The 22,079-nt window shown below is 41.4% G+C and overlaps 1 protein-coding gene across 6 annotated transcripts in view; it reads right to left on the reverse strand.

Moving 5' to 3' along the window:
• Positions 1-22,079, reverse strand: part of LOC138299775 (cytosolic phospholipase A2 gamma-like) — a 380,498-nt gene that overhangs the window by 256,441 nt on the left and 101,978 nt on the right. For all 6 annotated transcript variants that reach the window (XM_069238318.1, XM_069238319.1, XM_069238324.1 and 3 more), the window contains 3 exons: positions 20,669-20,786; positions 17,074-17,214; positions 8,964-9,017 (listed from right to left, as the gene is read on the reverse strand). In XM_069238318.1, the coding sequence (XP_069094419.1) occupies positions 8,964-9,017; positions 17,074-17,214; positions 20,669-20,786 (313 nt within the window). The remainder of the gene's footprint in view (positions 1-8,963; positions 9,018-17,073; positions 17,215-20,668; positions 20,787-22,079) is intronic.

The following is a 22,079-nucleotide window of genomic DNA, read 5'->3' on the forward strand; positions in this document are numbered from 1 at the left end:
TCTGGACAGCCCAGTCCCAGGAAGGCAGAACAAAGGATTTCCTCTGAGAGAGGGAGTTACATCCTCTCCCTTTGGAAATAGGTGTTAAGGACCTGAGAGGAGTAGCCTCTCCTGGCCTCAGAGAATGCTTTGAAGGGCACAGATGGTGCCCTCCTTGCATAAACCAGTCTACACCGTTTCAGGGATCCCCCAGCCCCTGCCCTGGCGTGAAACTGGACAAAGGAAAGGGGAGTGACCACTTCCCTGTCCATCACCACCCCAGGGGTGGTGCCCAGAGCTCTTCCAGTGTGTCCCAGACCTCTGCCATCTTGAATGCAAAGGTGTGAGGGCACAATGGAGGCCTCTGAGTGGCCAGTGCCAGCAGGTGACGTCAGAGACCCTTCCTGATAGGTGCTTACCTGGTTAGGTGGCCAATCCTCCCCTGAGGGCTATTTAGGTTCCCTCCTGTGGGTTTCTCTTGAGATAACGAATGCAAGAGCTCACCAGAGTTCTTCTGCATCCCTCTCTTTGACTTCTGCCAAGGATAGACTGCTGACTGCTCCAGGACGCCTGCAAAACCACAACAAAGTAACAAGAAGACTTCCAGCAACATTGTAGCGCCTAATCCTGTCAGCTTTGTCGACTGTGTCCTGGTGGTGCATGCTCTGAGGGCTGTCTGCCTTCACCCTGCACTGGAAGCCAAGAAGAATTCTTGCGTAGGTCGACGGAATCTTCCCCCTGATTCCGTAGGCACCAAATTTCTGCATCACCGGTCCTCTGGGTCCCCTTTCATCTCGACAAACTTGGTCCCTGGAACACAGGAACTAGATCTAAGTGACCGCGACAGTCCAGTGGTCCTTCTGTCCAAATTTGGTGGAGGTACGTCCTTGCCTCCCCACGCCAGACAGTAATCCTGTGTACTGCGTGAACTGCAGCTGCTAGGGCTTCTGTGCACTTTTGCTAGGAATCCTTTGTGCACAGTATAGCCCAGGTCCCCAGCACTCCGTCCTGCATTGCTCAACTTGCTGAGTTGACCACCAGCTTCTTGGGACCCTCCTTTGTAGTGTTGAGATGACCACCGTGCTCAGTTTAAGTGCTTCTGTGGGTGCTGCCTGCTTCTGCGTGGGCTCTCTGTGTTGCTGAGCACACCCTCTGTTTCCTCATCCAAGTGGCGACCTACTTGTCGTCCTGGGCCCGGGCAGCACCCTTTTTCTTCAACAGCAACCCTTGCAGCTAGCAAGGCTTGTTTGCAGTCTTCCTGCGTGGAAACAACTCTGCATCCTCCAGCACGCTGTGGGACATCTTCTGTGCAAAGGAGAAGTTCCTAGCATCTTCCGTTGTTGCAGAATCTTTAGCTTCTTCCACCCGGAGGCAGCCATTTTGCACCTTCATCCGCAGTTTAGTGGGCTCCTGCCCCCCCTGGACACTTACGTGACTATTGGACTTGGTCCCTTTCCTTTAAAGGTCCTCAGGTTCAGGAAACTGTCTTCAGTGCTTTGCAGCCAGTTGGTGCCTTTGCAGAATCTCCTATCACGACTTTAGTGTGTTTCTTGGGAAGTAGCGTCACTTTACTCCTATTTTCAGGGTCTTGGGGTGGGGTATCTTGGTCACCCTTAGTGTTTTCTTACACTCCCAGTGACCCTCTACACACTACACTAAGCCAGGGGCCTTTAAGTGGTTCACATTCCACTTTTTTAGTATATGGTTTGTGTTGCCCCTAGGCCTGTTGCATCCTATTGTATTCTACAGTGTTTGCACTACTTTTCTAAATGTTTACTTACCTGATTTTGGTTTGTGTGTATATTTTGTGTATTGTACTTACCTCCTAAGGGATTATATCCTCTGAGATATTTTTGGCACATTGTCACTAAAATAAAGTACCTTTATTTTTAGTAACTCTAAGTATTGTGATTCTTGTGATATAGTGCTATATGATATAATTGGTATAGTAGGAGCTTTGCATGTCTCCTAGTTCAGCCGAAGCTGCTCTGCTATAGCTACCTCTATAAGCCTAAGCTGCTAGAACACTACTAATAAGGGATAACTGGACCTGGCAGAAGGTGTTAGTACCCTCTAGTACCCACTATAAGCCAGACCTGCCTCCTACAATTAGCAAGTAGTTAATGTGCCACTGCCATGGGCTGTGTGGGCAGTTGGGCTGAATGGGGTAGTGGCATGTAGGAGAAGGGCATTAGGTGATTAGGTGGGAGGTGTAGTGGTATATTTACTTAATTAGGGAGTATCTGGGTGGTGAGGTAACATGCAGGACAAGACAAATGTGTGACATAACTGTAGTGGGCACTTACCAGACTCCAGTCCCCCAGGTAGTTCAGTCAGGCCCTCAGGATGCAGTCTGTCCATGACCTTCTCCTCCCATGATGTGAACTGTGGGGGAAGAGGTGTGGGCCCACTGCCATTATTCTGCATGGCTATCTGGTTGCGTGATGCCATGGAACACAACTTCCGCCGTAGATCGTTCCACCTCTTCCTGATGTCATCCCTTGTGCATGGATGGCTGCCTACTGAGTTGGACCTGTTGACTATTCTTTGCCACAACTCCATTTTCCTGGCAATCAAAGTTTGTTGGACCTCTGCTCTAAACCGTTGCAGCTTCATCCTGACAATTTCATTCATCATGACCCTTAACTCGTCATCTGTGATACATGGGTGTTTTTTTGGGGACATGATAGTGGTTGTGTTGATGGTGTGTGGGGGTGTTGTGAGTGTAAGGGTGCAAGTGCTGGGTAATTGAGGAGGTGTGGGTGGTGCGTTGTGAGGGTGAGATGGTTGTGGTGGATATTGTGTGCTAGTGATGTGTGTATTGTGTTAGTTGTGCTGATGTGGGGTGTGTGCTCCTATTGTGTAAAGGTGCTATCTCTATTATATTGCCTACTCTCTGGGTATCAGAATAGTGTTTTTGTTGCAAAGAAATGTGGGTTGTATAGGGGTGTGTTATATAGTGCACTATGTAGGTGTGTTGGGCATGTCGATGTGTGTCAGATATGCGGTATTCAAACTATCCAATGTGGTGTGGTGTACTGACTGATGTGGTGTACTGTACTGACCTGCAGCGGTTCGCACTGCCAATAGTTGCCCGCCATGGAAGGACTGCTGTGATGATTTGTGGCTCGTAATCTGGTGGATGCATTTTTGTCAGGCTGGCGGTGCTGATGGTGGAATCGCCTTTTTCCCGCCCTCCCGTGTCCTGGCTGTGTTGGCCCTTAGGTCTGACAATGGCTCCCACATGCAAAGGGAGTGTAAAGTTTGGTTTGACTATATCAATCTTTGTACCCCAAAATTACTTCACTAGTAAAGATCACCAAACCCCACTGATGAGAGTGAGAAGAGTCCTCCTTCTATTGCAACTAGATCATGTTAATAAAATTACTAGCACCTTAGCATTGTCACACTGAGACTACTGTAATAAAAGCTACATCAAAACTCCAAAGAAGAGAATTCATAGGTTAGAGAGTGAAGTAGTCAGTATTTGAAAGGTGCGTATTTAGGGTGTTCTTTTGAAAATTCCAAGACAAATTGTGATGTAAGAATGTTTTGTGACCAAATTTGGTTGCAAACATTAATATTTTACCACCTCCATTTCCAAATGGTAAGGGGTCCTGAAAGGTAGCTCCTTCTTGGTCATTATCTTCCTGTGAATTATTCACAGATATTCCACAAACAAAAATCATTGTCATTAGTACTCAGAGCAGGTAATGACGGAAAAAAGGAAGAAAAACTCACAATAGGTTATAGCTGTCAGGAGCAGAGTGGCAACACCTGCGTTGCATTACCAGTATGTAAAATACCACCTAGTTGGCTCTTCTTAGAAACAAATGTGTGATAGATTGAAAGTACCAATCAGCATTAAATTCAAGAACGCAATGCAATGGCCAAACCAGTTTAGACACATCAATATGAATGCACTAATCAAAATGACAAAATTGGTTAATAATGGGGGGAAGGAACTGTATATAGGATTGTTCTAGTTTTCAGACAAAAAGTGCCAAAAAACACTAACCCCCAATTAGGGTCACTGTTAATGGTATTTTAAATTCTAGGTCTAAGTCCTAGGACCAAATTCAGACTGACCACACTGGATCTGGGATGGGGTAAGCCTTGCTAGTTACACCGGGCAAGAAATATAACTGCAACTTAGACTTTTTGGGGGGAAAGTCAGAGTCCTCCAAATTGGGCAAAGCAGGATGCTGGAACCAACAAGCAGGACACTGGAGCCAACAAGAGCCCCTCAAAGTCAGATACAATGGTCTAACCGTGAAGCTTCCCTTTTGGCGCCAAATACTCCAAAAAAGACAATCATAGCTGTCAAGAATGCTTAGCTGCTGAGAAGATTTAGATGTGGTCACATGTGATATATTCAGACTTCTTTTTTTGGTTTTAAGATTACTCTAGGAGGATAAGGCATCTACCTATAAACAATAAAGGTTTCACAAGGTCAGACATTTCTTTTCAGTGGCCCATGGTAAATTCAAACTTCCACTTAAAAATTACAGAGTGAGCTAAGCAAGTGGTTCTTTGTTCTCAAGGACATTCCTTTCTCAGGCATGTTTTGTGCCTTCCCCCAGTCCTACAGAGAACAAAAAAAGAAAATAGATACAGTTCCACTTTTGAAGACATTGGGCAAGTAATTCTTGGTCTTTTTCACAACTCTTACATTTCCGGGAAAGACTAATAGGATCCATGTCTCTCTTTAGTCAGGGCTTACAAACGGTCCAGTGCAATGCAGATTTATGCCAGATAACTTATAGCAAACATACACTCTGAGATAATTATTATAGCCGAAACATCATTTATAAAAATATTGCTCCATTGAGTTCTGATTTTCTGTCAACAATTCTAATGTGGTGATTCTTTTGTAAATTAATGTTTTGTCAGCCAACATAATAATCTGGTACCATAATGTACAATCCACCTGGGCAACTGTTGTTTTCCACACATCTTTATCTTCCTCATCCTTTCCCCCTTTCTGTGTTTTACCCTCTGTTTCTCTTTGTAAATGTATGATGACTAAAATAGGTGCTGCCCCTCAAAAATGAATGCTTGTGAGCTCCACCAACAACCACTATATTGTATTAATCTCTGTACAGGGCTTTCCTGGTTAACAGATTCTACCATACCATACCCTCCTTGAAAAGATCATGTTGAATCTCATGCTATAGCTCTTTGTGATATCATCTTTTCTGTGTACTCCTAAATGGCCAACTGTTTTCTGACAGAGCACCTTTTCAAACCTAATCAGTATGTTAAATACTCACAGGATAAAGAAGAGAAACCAACAAAACAGGTTTATTACTTCTACTCCTTCTACTCCTTTAACATAAATTATGATTGGTAAATTAACTTTTCAGCATAGATATGAAAATGGTTCAATTTTCCACTAAACAAATTTTTTGGTAATGTATAAAAAAAGAACACAAAAGCAATTTTTTTGTATTTTCCTAACCAACTATTTGAAAATTGGTTTTGTTCGCAATCATGCCTCTCCCTTGAAATATAACATTTTTCACCTGTTTACGGTAGGGTCATACTTTTCTTTTATTTAGTATATCAAAACATTATCATTAGGCACCTATCCCTGTGGGCAACAGGGCAGATAATCTCCTTGCCTAGATACATAGAGGGAAGAACAAAGATCCAAGAGCATGATGATCCAAAAGTTCATAAGGAAACAAAAAAGTGACAGGTGGAATTCTTGAATAATTCTCAGCCACAGTAACTAGTTAACTAGTAATCAGTGCCACATCCAAGCCCATCCTTCTTGTTTTTTTTTTGCCTACCATGCCTATTTAGACAGGAAGCAGTCATATGCAATTCAGCTTTGGTGCTTCTTCTAAAGAAAAAAATCGAATTGAATTGCTAGGCAGTGTATGCTATGAGCAAAAAAAAACTGGAATCCTGGTCTGGTTTCGGACTACTTGGACGTCATCAGTAGGATTCAGCTTGAGTCCTGTAGCACAGTAAGCATGGGAAATTCAACATGTTTCAATGTGCCACCTTAACTTTACAACTTTATTCTTTCAATAAATTATGCCATTTGTTTTAAACATATGTTAATGTGTAATAACCAAATTTAACCATAACTTAATTTTTACTTTTGCAGTGAATTGAATTTCAAGGGTTATTCAATCATATATCCGATCCAATACTCAGACCCAAGACCTGCCTCCAACTCAGCACAGGAAGCCAACCCCGCAGAGGCCCTTTAGCTCTTTTTAGTTTTTTATGTTTCCTAACCTTGTGTCTGCATTTGAGACCACTGATAGACTTGTTGGTCCACGTGGAAGGTTAGCAATAGTTCAGTACCCCTTGTCACAGGTTCACTGACCTATGGCCAGCATTTGTGGACCTTGGGATCCGCAATCCCAGTCTCAGGGACTGCAAGCCACAGCCAGCCTAATAGATTGCACTCGTTCACAGACAAGGGTCTGTGTTTGCCAATGTGAAATGGATGAAGGAAAAAAGTGCCCTCAGCTATTCCTTTATTTCGGAAGTTTAGATCCATGGATGGCCAGAGAGCATGGGTTCATGGATCATTTATTGACTAAAGCTTCAGATACTTAAACCCCCTTCAATCCCATCTCAAAACATTTTATTTGAATGCTAATTTCTCAAAAGCCACTGTACAGATTTACATCACACCAAACTGAGTAAGACTCTACTCTTATGCCAACTTTGTTATAATTCCATTCAGCCATTTTGTCTATGGCAGGAAGCAAAAAAACACTTGAGGTTGAAAATCGGAAGTGTCACTTTGTTACCCACCTCACCCTTTTTTGAATGCTAATTTCTCAAAAACCACTGTACAGATTTACATCACACAGAGCATAGGAAATTCCTTGAGTAAGGTTTTTCTTTAATGACAAATTTGGTATAATTCCAGTCAGCTATGTTCTTTTACTCAACAAGGTCATATTTTAAACACACTCTACCCACTCATGCAATGTTCCTAAATCTCTAGGCTAATTGTACATTTATTCCCAGGTGGGGCTTTGGATTATTGGATAAACAATTCAAAGTTCTGAGACTTTTACATAATGTATTATGGACTGGAAGGTACTATTCAATCACAATATCTGTTGTTTCATTATATATATCTGAAAGAAAGACTTCTGTGCTGCAACACGGACTTCTACTTTGCTGGACTCCTGCTGTGCTGTGCTGACCTGCTGCCTTCTGCCTCTTGCCTGGGAATGAGAAATATGGTACCTGCATCTTTCCACCCCAGAACCCAGAGTGACTCCAAGGGCCAGCTGGCTGGTCTCCTGTTTTCTGAAGTCTCAGGGACATAAAAGACTTCCAACATATCTGCGTTCTGCCAGCTTTGAGTCTGCCCTGCCAAGTGATGTCACCCAAATCCTAGACCCTTTGAAGTGAGGCCTACAGTGTTTCTGCAGTCAACCCATGCATTCTAATGGGAACCGGCCAGCTTCACTATTGCGGAGATTGGACCCTGTACCTCTTTGCTGCATGGAGCAGTCGTGGCACACCGCATTTGGAACAAACGCACCCCCCCCACAGAATCAACATCTTCTGCTATAGGAGCAGAACCTATGCATCACCTTTGGGACCAGCCCATCACTCTCGGAACCTATGCATCACTAACTTTGTATGGAGAAATCTGATAGATTTCCTTCTGGTGCAGGATTGGAACCGACCCATTACCTCAGCTGCACCTTGCATCTCCCTCAACGTTGACACAACCAGGATCAAGGTACTTTTGTTCAGTGACCTAAGTGGGTTCCTGCTTCCGGCTGTGCTCCATCCTGGCTGACCTGTACTCTTGACTTTGGCCCAGTCCGGCATGACCAGATATCCCCAATTGGTGTTTCTTGTTTCTAAGCGCCCTTTTCTACAGTTTATAGTTTAAAAAATAACTCAAGTTCTACCTATCAGATTTTTATTGTTTTGGTTGTGTTTTATTCATTGAATTAAATTCTAGTTTTCTAACCAGATGTAGAATTTGTTTGTGTGGTCCTTTCACTGTTTTACTGTTTGAAGTATTGCACAAATACTTTACACATTGACTCTTAAGTTTTAATCTTCTGTGCTGAGCTCCCATAGGGTGAACACAGGCTAACCTAGGGTATGTTTGTGACTTAACCTGACTAGGATTGTGGTTCCTGCTTGGACAGGGTGCATACCTCTGCCAACAAGAAACTCAGTTTTTATTAATCACCATGTATTTTCTTTTTAAAACAAATTACAAATTGTGGTTTTGATCTTTGTAGCCTACCCCAATCAAAAAGTTGCAGACTTTTTTACAGTCAAAAAAGGATTAGTTCAGCAGGTTTGCCTGCAGTCTTAAAACTCACAGGAGTCATGTTAGAGAGGTATGCCTAATGCCATGTTTCCTTGACCAGCCTAGCGAATGGAACAACATGTACTGCAGTCCACAGGTGTCATTTAGGTTTTCAAATCTATTGCTGTATTTTCTGCAGCAAATACTATGGTCTTACTGGGAAGTTAAGTATGCCATTTAGGAGTTAGCCAATTTTACATTGTTTAGGGGTCAGAGCACATGCAGTGTCCAGTGTTCAAAAACTGCACCATCAGTGCTAACAAATGAGAATGACCTTGCACAAATGCTGTGTCTCAGACTATACATATGAAATTATACATACTCAGAAACACACATGCACATTCATGACTGCCCTTTGTAGATGGCTCTATCAGTTTTATCTGTCACCTATTGTGTGCTCCACTTGCAGTCCCTTCTAGAGATGCCACTAGATTAACAGATGGGCTAAAAATTGCCAAATATATGTATGACACGCACAGTCACTATTGGACTTCAAAAATGTACCAATGTCTCACGAGTGTCACAAAAACCAAACAAAAATAAAAATAACAATTAAGAGCTGCATTGTATTTTCATAACAGTATCCATGTGCTTCAGTTTAACATAGTGCTGTCACATATATCTTTTTCAGAACATGGAAGTAGCTTATTTAAGCATGCATTATTACCTTTGATGTATGCTTTAATTTCATATTCGTTCGCCAGTGCACTGCCCCATAAACCTAAAGTCAACCAGAAAATCAGATTTATTTATATTAGTAGGACTGTTGTCCCAGACTTAAACCTAGAAGAATCATACATTTTACCTGATGAAAATGACATCAGGTATAGCCCAGTACAGTGTATTTAGCCAAATCAGCACCATAAAATAAACAAGCAGTCAAGGTATAGGTGAAAACAAAAAAATGCCCAGTTGAGGGTTCCATTGATAAAAACTGTGGGGGCTAAGTATGGTCACTTAAAATGAATACATGTATTCTACTTAGGATGGCCACCCCTTCATGGTCATTATGGACACTGCTATCAGACTTTAGCATATTACTGTAGGCTAAGGACTGGAGGCTATCTACTTTATGATCTGAACTAATTCTACTAGTTTATGAATCAGGCATTGAAAAAGCTATTATGTTTGACTTTTGTACAGTGCATACATATATTTGTGCCCTGGCACACAATGTTTATACAGATGGCACAAACATGTAAATAGGTATAAAGACCTACATACATAAAGGCATCAGTGCACATCTGCAGCCGCTCACTTGAACTGAGGAGCGGAAAAACAAGAACCCAGGAACATTGACCTAGAGACAACCACACACAAGTCCACCTTCATGTGGTCGCCAATATATACTGAATAAGAAATACGTTATGTTAGGTGGCTTTCTTGTATACTTCTTAATTCTGCAGCAAGTCTATTCTAAATCACTGTAAGCAACACAGAAGAATGGAAAGAAAAGAACAAGCAGACATAATTGAAGGAGCATTGTGACTAGAATGTGAAAAGGCAACAGTAGCAGCTGTAGCTAACTTCAGACCTTTTATTGATGAGGAATAAGCATTTAAATAAATTAAGCTTCAGAAAAGAGGAAAAGAGAGGAATAAATGATAGGAGGTGTAAATGAATGGACTGGCACAGAGATGACAGGGCAAGGCAGGGCAGATCAGGGATCCTATCTACAAACCAATTCACAGAGGGTCAAAGACAGACATTAAATATATAGATATCCAGTCCATGGAACACTGATACAATTGGAAAGTCCTCAGCAGGGACACATATATGGACAGGGGGATGAACAAGCAGAAAGGAGGGAACAGATATATTGTTACAGGACTCGTATCATTTTACCTGCAGACTTATTTGCTGACAAAATATGAGTCAGATAAAACATGGCTCTCAATCCCTAATCAATTCCTGGCTTCTGCATACATTAACCACTTATAGCGAGTTATTTACATCTCCACGCACATTCAGCGACTGCCCTCATAGAGCAACTGCCCTCATTCAGTGACTGCCCTATTTCAATTGATTAGCTATCATTGACAATAGAGAACTTATTACATGTCTATGGGCCTGATTCTAACTTTGGAGGATGGTGTTAAACCGTCCCAAAAGTGGCGGATATACCACCTACCGTATTACGAGTCCATTATATCCTATGGAACTCGTAATACGGTAGGTGGTATATCCGCCACTTTTGGGACGGTTTAACACCGTCCTCCAGAGTTAGAATCAGGCCCTATGTATTTATTGCATCTTTGGAGGACAAGGAAGACCAAAAAGAAAACAACATCTAGCCAGGGCAAAAAAATCTGGATACAAAAAAGATTTGAGTCACAAAGAAGTTAAATATTCAAAAAAGTCACTCAAATAGATGGACTAAAAATAACAAAAATATATTTCCACTGAAATGTTTTGCCTATCACCTTACTCAGGTAGCAAAAGATTATTCGCTCAGTGATCAATTAGCAGGCATTGCTCAATTTTCAGAAAACATTATGAGTAAAGATTTGATTTGGAATGTGGAATCAGTGCAAGAATTAGATCTCCTGAGATACATGGTTATGAAGAGATAGTCAGTGATGATCAGTTCCTCTGTATGCAATAATTGTAAACTGTACAATTAGATATATTTTCCTTAGACCTGCATTCCTGTCTTTCTGTTTCGTATAGAAAATATGCATATCTGATAAAAAATTGTCTGAAAGGTTATAATGATTGACTAGAGGTTAGTGAGGTTTATTTATTAATTATTGCGAATTTGAGATTCCCAAAGCATGTATAGAGGTCATTTATAGTTTGGCATGTATGTTGTTTTACAGCTTTGACGTTGGCACTGAAACACATGAATGATGAACGTTGATCAGCATGTAAAATACCTTCTTATGCCATGGGTTCTTCCTGTAACTTAACTTGTCAATGATGATGTTTTCAAAAGATATTCATATGTTATGCTATGTTACATCATATAGATTAGTATAGCACAACATATTACCCCCAGGGTATCCAGGGTATCGCACTCTCGCCGATTTGCACAGCTTCCTCATTCCTTTCCAGGCCCTGCAGCCAAACCCCTATAAGCAGCCAACCCACATCTCAGCACGGACTTTGGCCATGCGTTGCGGGAATTGGCCATAGATCCTAGACCCTATAGCTACCCAACCCAACACCATGCATGGAATTCAACCATGTGCGATGGGGGTAGGCAGCCTACCCACTATATCTACCCAACCCTGCACCACATACAGTCTTCGGCCTTTGCCTTGGTCATGCACAAGAACATGATGATATTGTGTATAGAGGTTGATGGGGGGACTTTTAGTAAGCTGTCCATCATCCATGAAAAAGGATGGAAGACCTTGCATACACTAATGTATATTGTCTGGGACCAAACGGGCAGATCATCTAGGCCATTCTGCATGCCCGTCATATTACTACATAAGATATTGTGCTCGAAAGAGCAGGGATGCAAGCATCTCCATCGAGTATTACAGAACTGCAGAGGAATTATACTTGCTTTGCTTTGGCCATGCACAAGCAAGACGTTAGGATTCTTTGTACTTTACAGAAGGAAGTGCTTATTTGCTTGATGACGATGTGATCATATTCCTGTGCATTAAGAACATGTCTCCAAAACTGGTGGGAAAGGTTCTTAGGGGGCCTTTAGTAAGCTGTCCATCATCCTGGGAAAAGGGTGGAAAGGCATTGCCTAGCACTAATACATTTTAGGTGGGGCTTCTAGGCTATTTTACATGCTCACAGTATCACTACATAATATATTGTGCTTGAAAGAGCAAGGATTAAAACACCTCCAACAAGGCTTACAGATAACGTTTTAAGGTGGAACTTCAGAGAAAACTCACTTTGCCTTGGCCATGAGATTGGGGGGGGGGGGCTTTTAATAAGCTTACCATCACCCTGGAAAAAGGACAGAAAGACAATGGCACTGACGGGGGCTGCGGGGAAAGCTTCAAAGCCCCCATGGTCCCAGTTGGGTCTCAGACTCCTGAGGGAGACGGCATTGCTCCTGCATGCAGGGAGCAGGTAAATATGCAGCTCCCTGTGTGCTGGAGCAATCTTTCATCTGTTTCCCTTTGCGGTGAGCAGGGAAATGGATGAGAACACTGCTCTCAGCAAGTGGGAGCAGTTTGACAGCTCCCACTTATTGGGAGAGGAGTTAATTTGCTCTCACTTGGCGGGAGCTGGCCCTGGGGGGTGGCGGTTGTAGTGTCCTGCTGGATACGTTCTAGTGTTTTGACAGCTATTTGGCTGAGGGCTGGCCTTACATCCACACCCCACACCCACCCAACACAGGCGTCACCGGTCAGGTGATCCTACCAATATAAAGGGCCAGGCGCACATGCCCGTGGCCAGTTACTAGCACCATGCCACTGTGTCTGCGTCACATTATTTTCTAGTATGAGGGCCTAGGGCCCCCAACACTACAGCAGTTTCCAGGAGGAATTATGGCTCCAGGAGGGAGGTCCCATGACCCCTCTCCTTTAAATAGGCTGGGTCAGCCCGAGGGAGGTGGTGGTCCCCAGAGCCCAGGGGAGTCTGTGCAGCCCCCCACCACATTTTGTAAATTTAGCTCTGGGGAAGTGGTGGACCCTAGGGCCTAATATAGCCCCAGGAGGGGGGTCTGCCTGACCCCCTCCTTTGTTTTTAAAAAAAGACAAGCCCCAGGAAGGTGGTTGTCCTCAGGGCTCAATGAGCCCAATGAAGGGGGGTCTCCACAGCCCCCTCCCATATTATATTAAAACCTCAGGAAGGTGGTGGTCCTTGGCGCTAACAACATCCATATGATGGGACACCATGCGCTATGAGGGCAGGAAAGCAGATGAAAGATTTCTCCTGCAAGTAGGAAGCTGCTTATTTTGCAGCTCCTTGTGTGGTGGAGCAATGATGGATCCTGCAGGAGACAGGGAGCCAGCTGGAACCACAAGGGTCTTTAACTCCCCCAGCGGTCCCCATCATTACAAACTCTGTGTCCTGGGTGGGGTCAGGTCACCCAGACAGATGTGACCGGCCACCATGTGATGGGTCCCTAGGGCTATATATGGCCAGGGAGGGAGGTCATGTGGCCCCCTCCAAGTTTTAATCCTATATTTGTAAGAGTGAGGTGGAGGGGAGTATATATACATATATATATATATCTATATATATAAATAAAGTACTGTGGTTAGCTAGTAGGTAATTATAGTTAGGACCTATTTTTCATATAAAAAGCATCCTGGCGATTCGTGTTGATCATGGACAGTTTCAGGGTGGTCCGTCAAGCAGTGGCCAAGAAAAAAGGGGGGTTAAAAAAGTTGTTTCCCATGTTAATTCCCACTGAACCTTTAGACATGACTACTCTGCCTAATTTAATTTCTTTTTAACTTAAAACTTTTAAGGTATATACTGAAAGGTGATCTCACTCTTTTTAAATGACAATTACATTTTTCTTTTGACAATTACATTTTTCTTTTTAACTTGTCCTAAAATATACAATCTAACTATATCATTTATTAAAGTTCATAAAAGCTCTCAGGATGGTTACAGGGAGTTGGTTGTCGGCTATGCACAGCACAGGGTCAAGTGGCTATAGGGGATTGGCTGAAGGCCGTGCATGGCGGTAGTTGGATTAACGTATAGTACCTAAAATTACTTTGTTAAAAAAAACACTGAAAAAACAAAAGATTACTAGGACGTTATAGTTTGAAAATAGAATTATGGAATTAAAATAACTTTAGGAATTCACTTAAAAAAAAAAAGGTTACAAGGACACTATAGTTGGGTTCTGAATTTATTCGTACAAAACCAGAGAACTTCAGCAGTTATAGTTAGAGCTATTTCAAGAAACTATAACCCTATGGCTTTGTACAAGTAATTTCAAAACCTAACTGTAAGCTCCCTGTACTCTGTGATTTTTTTCAGTGAATTTCTAGGTTTTTTTTTAATGCTCTTTCCTAACTATTACATCCCTGTAACCTTTGTTTATTTCAATGAATTCCTATGGTGTTTAAAATTCTATTTCCTAACTATAACGTCCCTATAACCTTTGATTTTTGGCAGCAAATTTCTACTTTTTTAACATATATAACACAGCATTGGTTGTACACAGGGCCTGGCCTGGGACCAGGCACTGAGGACAAACCCCCCATAAGCACTTGACCTTGCACTGTGCACAGCCATCAACTGTGTGCAGCAAGACTTGCCCGCAAGACCTGGCCTGCAACCAGTCCCTGCAGCCAACTACCCAACCCTACTCTACTCAAAGCTTTTTGGCCATGTACAGTGGGAGTTGGCCTCAGCCTATCTCTCCAGGTGTGGCAATAGGTGTTAGAGGGTGTATCTGAGGGTGAGAGCTGTCTGGGTGGGGGAGTGCGTGAATCAGTGTATTCATGGGTGTGTCAGTGTCCATGCAGGGCTGTGAGTTGGTACATGAGTTTGTCAGTGGGTCTGTGAGTGGGTGTGTGAGTGTCTGAGTTCACTGGGGCTGTGGGGGAGGCCATCAGTCCATCCCCACATAACAAAACCATTTTGCCCTGGGTAGGTGGTTGTCCCTGGGGTGCGGGGGCCAAGCGCCCACCCGCACATATCTTACTATATCGCCCCGGGGAGGTGGTGGTCCCTAGGGTTTTGGGGGAGGCCATTGGGCTTCTCCCACATAATAAAGAGCATTTTGCCCCATGGAAGTGGAGGTCTTCCACTGGCTGACATTGTACGTTATTTTGGGGTATCACGGGTTTCTTATGCCGATGACATTCAATAGATATCAATTTCCCCTGATCCTGGGTCCAACCATCTTACTCTGGTGCCTTGCCTTCAAACAATGTCCAGCTGGATGACTAAAAGTAAGCTTAGGCTTAACGCAGAAAAAACTGAGATTATCATACTGGGTAATAACCTCTGCAAAGATCTCCTAATTACCCTCACAGTATGCCTTCAAGGTCTCCCTAGTCCCAAGGCAGTGATAAAAAGTATTGGAACATGGCTTGACTCCAGTCTCACTATGTTGTTCTCAGACGTCTGAGAAATGTTTTAAATTTTCTCCCTTTTTTAGAGAAAAGATTACTTGTTCACACCCTTATTATTCCCGCCTTGATTATAGCATTGTCCTTTATCTTGGCTCCCTGCAATATGTGACGACTAGGTCACACATCATACAAAATGCCACCACAAGGCTATTAATAAACGTCCCAAGGCACAATTCTGCAAGAAGGGTGTTGAAGGTCCTTCACTGGCTCCCCGTTGAGCAACATATTCAATTTAAGGTCACATGCATTTTGCATAAATCACTCGACAACAGAGGCCTCTCCATGCTTTGGCCACTCTATATATCCTGAAAAGATCTCTCAGATCGTCCTTCGCTTATTTGCTTTAAGTTCCTAAAGTCAGAAAATCTCGATGTGGCAGCTGCTCCTTTTCTCATCTAGCCCCATCTAGGAACACTATTTCTCTTGAGATGCGTCTACTACCCAATGAGCTTTTTTTGTAAAGCCTCAAAAACCTCATTACATGCAAACTAAACCTCTCCAGTTATTTGACATCTTGGCACTGTTCTAGCACTGGGATGCCTTTGGATAGCCATGTGCTTTACAAATATCCAGAAGAGAACAGAATAAAATGGGATGCATTAATTGTCTAATAATATCAAAGTGGCCCCTTTATGGTACAACGGAGATAGTAAAGGTTTTCTTGCTTTAATCAAGCTTATGGTCCGTCTCCGACTGATGCATCCATAATTTTAACTTTTTAAAGTCACACTTCAGCCACCCTGTGTTAGTGGAACATCTCTTTAACACCAACAGATGATGGTCCACAACATTTAAGTTTCTTCCTCTTTGTGGCAGCTGTTTTCTCTGAACTGGCTTCTGCCTCTTAGTGGTAGTCATATTTGGGGAAATGTCCACCATTCCCTGGCGACATGATGCATTTGACATTACAAAGTGTAAGCACCATATGTTGTTCTAAGCAAGGCTGTCATGACATTCTTATTAGGCCCAGGGAAAATTTAAATGACAATGGTATAATGTATGTAATTTAGGGAATTTTACAAAACGGGCATAATGAGATATTCTCTAAATGTCACCATTAAACCACGTTGTGCAATTATGGTGTAGGGAACGACAACATTATAGCGCAAGAGAGCTGGAACAGAGTGTGCAGCCATAAAGCAAGTGGTTGCTGTTTGCATCAATTGTGCTTTCACCCTATTTGTAAAACAAAATGCATCGTTGTGCATAACTTGAAATGAGGGCACATTTTGCACTAAGGTGTAGCACTAAATTTCGGTTTTGAATTTTGTGGAATTACACAAAAACAAATTACACACTTTTCACACACCCCTAATTAGTAGAAGGATCTGGTGTAGCTGAGAATTACTGCTGAAAAATGCAATTTCTTGCAGCCCAATGATGGCTCTATTGTGGCTCTGTTGGCAGAGCCAGTAGCTATTCTGCCATAAGGAGCACTGTTTTGCCTAACCCCATAATAGGCTGTGAAAACATGAAGACAGATGGAATTTCTGTAATTATAGGATGAAACCCCACTGCCGCCCATGTTTAGCGTAGGCACAAACTCTTTAATCACATATGCTTGGCCATAGTGTTCAATATTACGAAACCCACAGCAGCTGAACCAAGATGCCATGTCAGTTGTCCTCCGAACATTACTATCAAATATTTCTCAAATGCAATGCTTCATGCTCTTTGATTAACAATTCTTTCTAAAACGTATAATATTGATTAAAACTGGCACATATTATAAAGTATGTATCTGTAAATATGTTGAACCTCGCAGGTAGCAGATTGTTTGCTCTGCTTTCGTAGTTGCTAAGCCGCCGTTGTTAAACTGGCTTCCAATGACTTCAGTGTTAACAAACGCGCCATAATCAATGAATCCAGCATCATGAGGAGTGAACTCGAACCAGGTGCCTGTAGAAAAGGAACATGCAAAGTAAAAATAAAAACTCTGCAAAAGTGCATTTGATATTTCAGTCGATTCTGTGCCAGCCATATCAACAATGTCTAAACTCTCACAGTGCTTCAAATGTATGCTATCTCTCACTCAGATTACTGTAAACTCGAATTCCCAGATTGACAATTGTAGATGTTATGGGATTAACAAAGAATTACATTTCCAGATATCTTAAATCTAAGTCACAGAATTGGATTTAAAATGTAATTCAAGAAAATTAAATGTTTGTAATTTTTCTGGCAGCCAATTATATTTCCTACTTCAGAATATGCACAAAAACAATAGCCTATAAAGATAACTTTATCGATACATTTTGGGACATCGGTATTCCCAGGGAAAGAAAAACAATATGGCCCAATCATTTCCCATTTAGGCTCAACTATATTCACATATTCTATATTCATGCATTAGGGACTGGCAGCCATTAGCCTCTTTTTGACATAATAAACCCATGTTCAATTTTATTTCACATATGCAAAGACCACCTAGAAACAAACTTAGTAACAAATGGGGATAGGGAAAGACAGTTGGATGTAAGGGCTCCGCGCCACAACAATTCCATGATAATTGAGAGTATTCCCAATGAAGCTTAGACAGCTAATATCTTTCATCGGGCCATGTTTTGGTGTGGTGAAACTGTGCCTTTTGGCAAGATGTGAAAGTGTGTTAGAAAGCAACACTAAAATAGGTCGTTTGTATTTCATTGGGAATGTGTGTGTTTCAGACCAAACTATACTTACAGTTTTGGTATTGATTGATTTCATGTAAACCTATATCTAATTTAAGAGTCAACTAACATTTAAAATATGCATGTGCATCTTCATTCAACACTATTCTTGAATTTTCAGTGCAGTTTGCATTTTAAATGATCAAGAGAGGAACTACTGGGATAACATACTATGCACTATAGTTTTCATAACTGTCTTCTTTTATTAGGACAAGCATTCTACTACCAATACTATCAACTTACAGAGGATAATTTATTAATATTTTGTAAGATCTCTATGACGGTCTAACATCATGAGAAAGTCAGACCTACCATGGTGAAATGACTGGGCTCGTTGGTCAAGTCTAAGACGATAGCAGAGTTAAAACCTCAAGACTCTCAATGTGAAAGAAGCAGGAGAAATATGCAAAGGTTTTTATATTTTCTTACAATTGGGCACAGAGACAATTTAAGTGTTGACAAAAGTGATGAGGACTTAAATGGCTAATTTATCGATTTATCGATAAGCTCTGCAGCCCAGCCAGTTAAAATTAACAACGGTTGATACAGAATTAGAATTCTCCACAGCACTTTACTTTCCTGCAGGTTCTTGTTCAAAGTAATAGCTTAGGTTGCATGTTTGGTTATTCCTGTTATATCAAACACACAGGTGATGACAGAAATGATTGGATACATCTAACCAGTGGCAATTGCTCAGGGTAGCACACCCAAACCAAGGTTTTTTTGCTCACCATGCCACCTCAGTTTGGACCCAGCCATATTCAAATCAGTCTCAACCGTTCTCAAAAATAAACATTCCAGCCTGAACTACCAGGAGAAATACTCCCTGAACTGGAACACAATCAAACAAAGATGAGTTTTTCCCTCATTGGGGCTCTTCAGACAGGTGTAGGTTTGTTCCACTAGCACAGTGAGGACTGGACTCACATCTGCACATACCCTTGGTCACTAAGAGCATTGCATTCAAGCCACCAGAGCACAGGCAACAAGTGTGATAAAGAATGATCAGTTGGAAAGCTACCCAGAGTGGTTGCTAGTGGTTAGACTTATTGCAAGCATCTCTCTCATCACCTTTTTTGTGTTTTATCATGGCCTTCTTTTTTCCCATCTGGATAATGGTTTGAGAATGAGAGGAATATTCCATGAGTGGCTATAGTATTCCAGACAAATATCCACCTAAAAAAGACACCTTCATCAATATTGATCTAAGCATCATCCTATGAAATATGACTTGTCCCAGGGGCCAGACGTATTCGCTCTGACACCTACATGGTTCCTTGTGGCTCATGTTTTATTTTGACAGATGTATGCTGTTGACAGTTAGATCTTACTAGATCTGAGTGATGATGATGTGGATAGACACATAATAGCAGGCCATTTGTTTGCAACTAAGATGCGGATGGCAAAAAGTACCTTTAGTTAAATGCTTCAAAAAACAAGGTTTTGGATTTTCCTTCTACGACTTTCAAACTCCTTTACTACTTCTCTTAAATCTTTTAAAGGCCCACTGTCATTGCGGTTACCCTCATCGCTCGATTACTCTCTCAAAAGGGTAATCACTAATGTTGAGCTGCCTTTTACTAACACATCCTTACAGTTGTGAAAACAGCTTACTATCATCTCGATGATTATCCACGATCTGGCCTCCATTCTGCACGGACAGCATGGTACTTGTTCAAGCTGTTGTATTTTCCCAGCTTTCTTACTGTACAACCATCTGTCTGAACATTCCACTATCCTACATTCCGCACCTTCTGACTGAAAAGAACAGGCCTATTAGGAGCATTCTTGGGTTATCCTAGCCTATGTGTTGAGCCTGCAAAGCCTTGAATTGCTCTTGAGTGAAAAAGGAGGTTTTTGAGCCCTTCTTGGAAGGCTTTGCAGGCCTTACCCTTGTTTATTTTGATAAGTGCTCCGGTTGTGTCATATACTAATGCATTCTGCATTAGACCCTAAGCTCTATTCTTCTAGACGGCAAGGGTCACACTTCAGCGGTTTCTGTGGCTGTATCACAGAACTAGGGACCATATTAGATTCACCTGCATCCAATTTGTAATGGTTTCAAAGAGGAACTGAAAAATAATTTCGCAGGGCATTTACTACTTTTATCAGTACTTAATGCCCTGCTTTTTGGGTTCTCTGTTGTATTACGTTTGGATGCATTTAGTAATGTTCTATATGTTTCAGGCTTTTAATTTTTTATACACATTTGATTGCTTGAGCTGGACACTACAAACTAGTTTTATTGCAAAAACAAAAGGTGCTACATAAATGGATTCGAAAGTATAAAGTTTTGACATTACATATTTTGATCAATTTCGTCTACAGAATCTTATATTTATGAATTGTTTATACTTTTTGAGACAGCATATTTACAGTTACATGTATGCTGGAAGAGCCCTTCATTTTTTTGTTTTTAGCATAAATATCTTTTTAACACTTCCTAGGCTTAGCAGGTGAACATTTGATGTCAATGTGGAGCGGATAAGATGGGTATTCTAACCATCCGATAGCCGAACTGTATACTATTTTTTCATTTCTAAACTAAGAAGAGACATCTTTTCCACAAGAGACCTAACATGACATGATTACTCAGCTACAAAGGGCCTGGCTGTTGATAGAAAGTTGTGTATCAATGATTTTAGCAATCTAAACGTTGATTTTTTAGACAAGCATGCTCCTACCAGAAGCGTTCTTTTTGTCATTGATGATGTTACTTTTTTCCACTGCAGCGTAAATGGGATATGGGTTTGCACCATTCTCACAAGCTCCTTTGTGTTTAGACAGGTTGTTTTCATTTATCTAGAAAGGAAAATGAAACCATATTTATATACTATAAATTCAAAGTAAAACTTCATAATGCAACTACTTATCTATTCAGGGGGTACCGTAGTAAAAAAACACACAAACCTTCTTTATTCCCTTGTTCCATTATATACTAGCTTGATCACAAATGTACAGCATGGCATGGTGCTGTCTAAATAGCATTACTCAAACTGCTTACGGTCTGCTGCACTGCAGTTGTTTTACCAAAAGTACACCTCTCTGGCAACAACGAACATTTCTTCGACATTCGTGAAGTTTGTAAATATTGTGAAAAGTAGGTATACTGGGACCTCCCATCATAAATCTGAGTTCAATTTAGTTTTGGCTAAAATGAATGATGGTGTAATGCACTGCTTTGAGAATCGCAAGGAATGTATTGTATTGTATTGTAATAGGATTTATATAGCGCTTACTACCCCTGACGAGGCGTCAAAGTGCTTTTCGGCGAGTAGCACGCCACTCCGGAACCCAAAAAGAATTAGTGGTTGATTAGTATAGGGAAATACGAGTACAGTGTTACTATTATTATGAGTTAATTTAAGACGTGATATGAGAGTTTGTTAGTTAGATTGACTGGAGTAATGGAGGGGTGGAGGAGGGAAGAATCCAGAAGTGTTAATTGGGAGTTTATGGTAATAGGATTTAGGCTTGGGATGAGTAAAGGGAGGATGGAGGAGGGAAGAGTCTGTGGAAGGGGTTAGGGAGATCATAGTAGCAGTGTGAGATAAATGAGGGAGAATATAGTAGGGTTGTTTGGGAGATCATGGTAGTAAAGCGAGGTTTGGGTGAGTTAGATGTGGAAGCGGAGGGAAGAGCTTAGGCAAAGTTATTTAGGAGATTAAAGTAGAATGGATTTGGGATGAGTCAGAGTGGGAAGGGAGGATAGATTGATAGAGACATGACATATGGTGATGGGTAGATGAGTGTGATATAAGATGAGAGCAGGGATTCATAAACATCTAGTATAACAACTTATCTAGGAGTTATGCAATGACCTATGAACATGTTAAGCATAGAATAACATAAATATATATATATATATATATATATATATATATACACACACACACACACACACACACACATACATACACACATGAATACACACACATATATGTACATACATATACATATTTAAACCATGAGTAAATATACTTAGTTAAACAAGTTTAAAGAGTGTGTGTGTAGTTTATTATTATTATGACATAGTAGCAATACATATTTTCTAAAGAACTATATATAACTAGAATGTACACATAATCAGAAATA

The sequence above is a fragment of the Pleurodeles waltl genome, chromosome 6 (genome assembly GCF_031143425.1).
Source record: "Pleurodeles waltl isolate 20211129_DDA chromosome 6, aPleWal1.hap1.20221129, whole genome shotgun sequence".
NCBI classification, from domain to species: Eukaryota; Metazoa; Chordata; class Amphibia; order Caudata; family Salamandridae; genus Pleurodeles; species Pleurodeles waltl.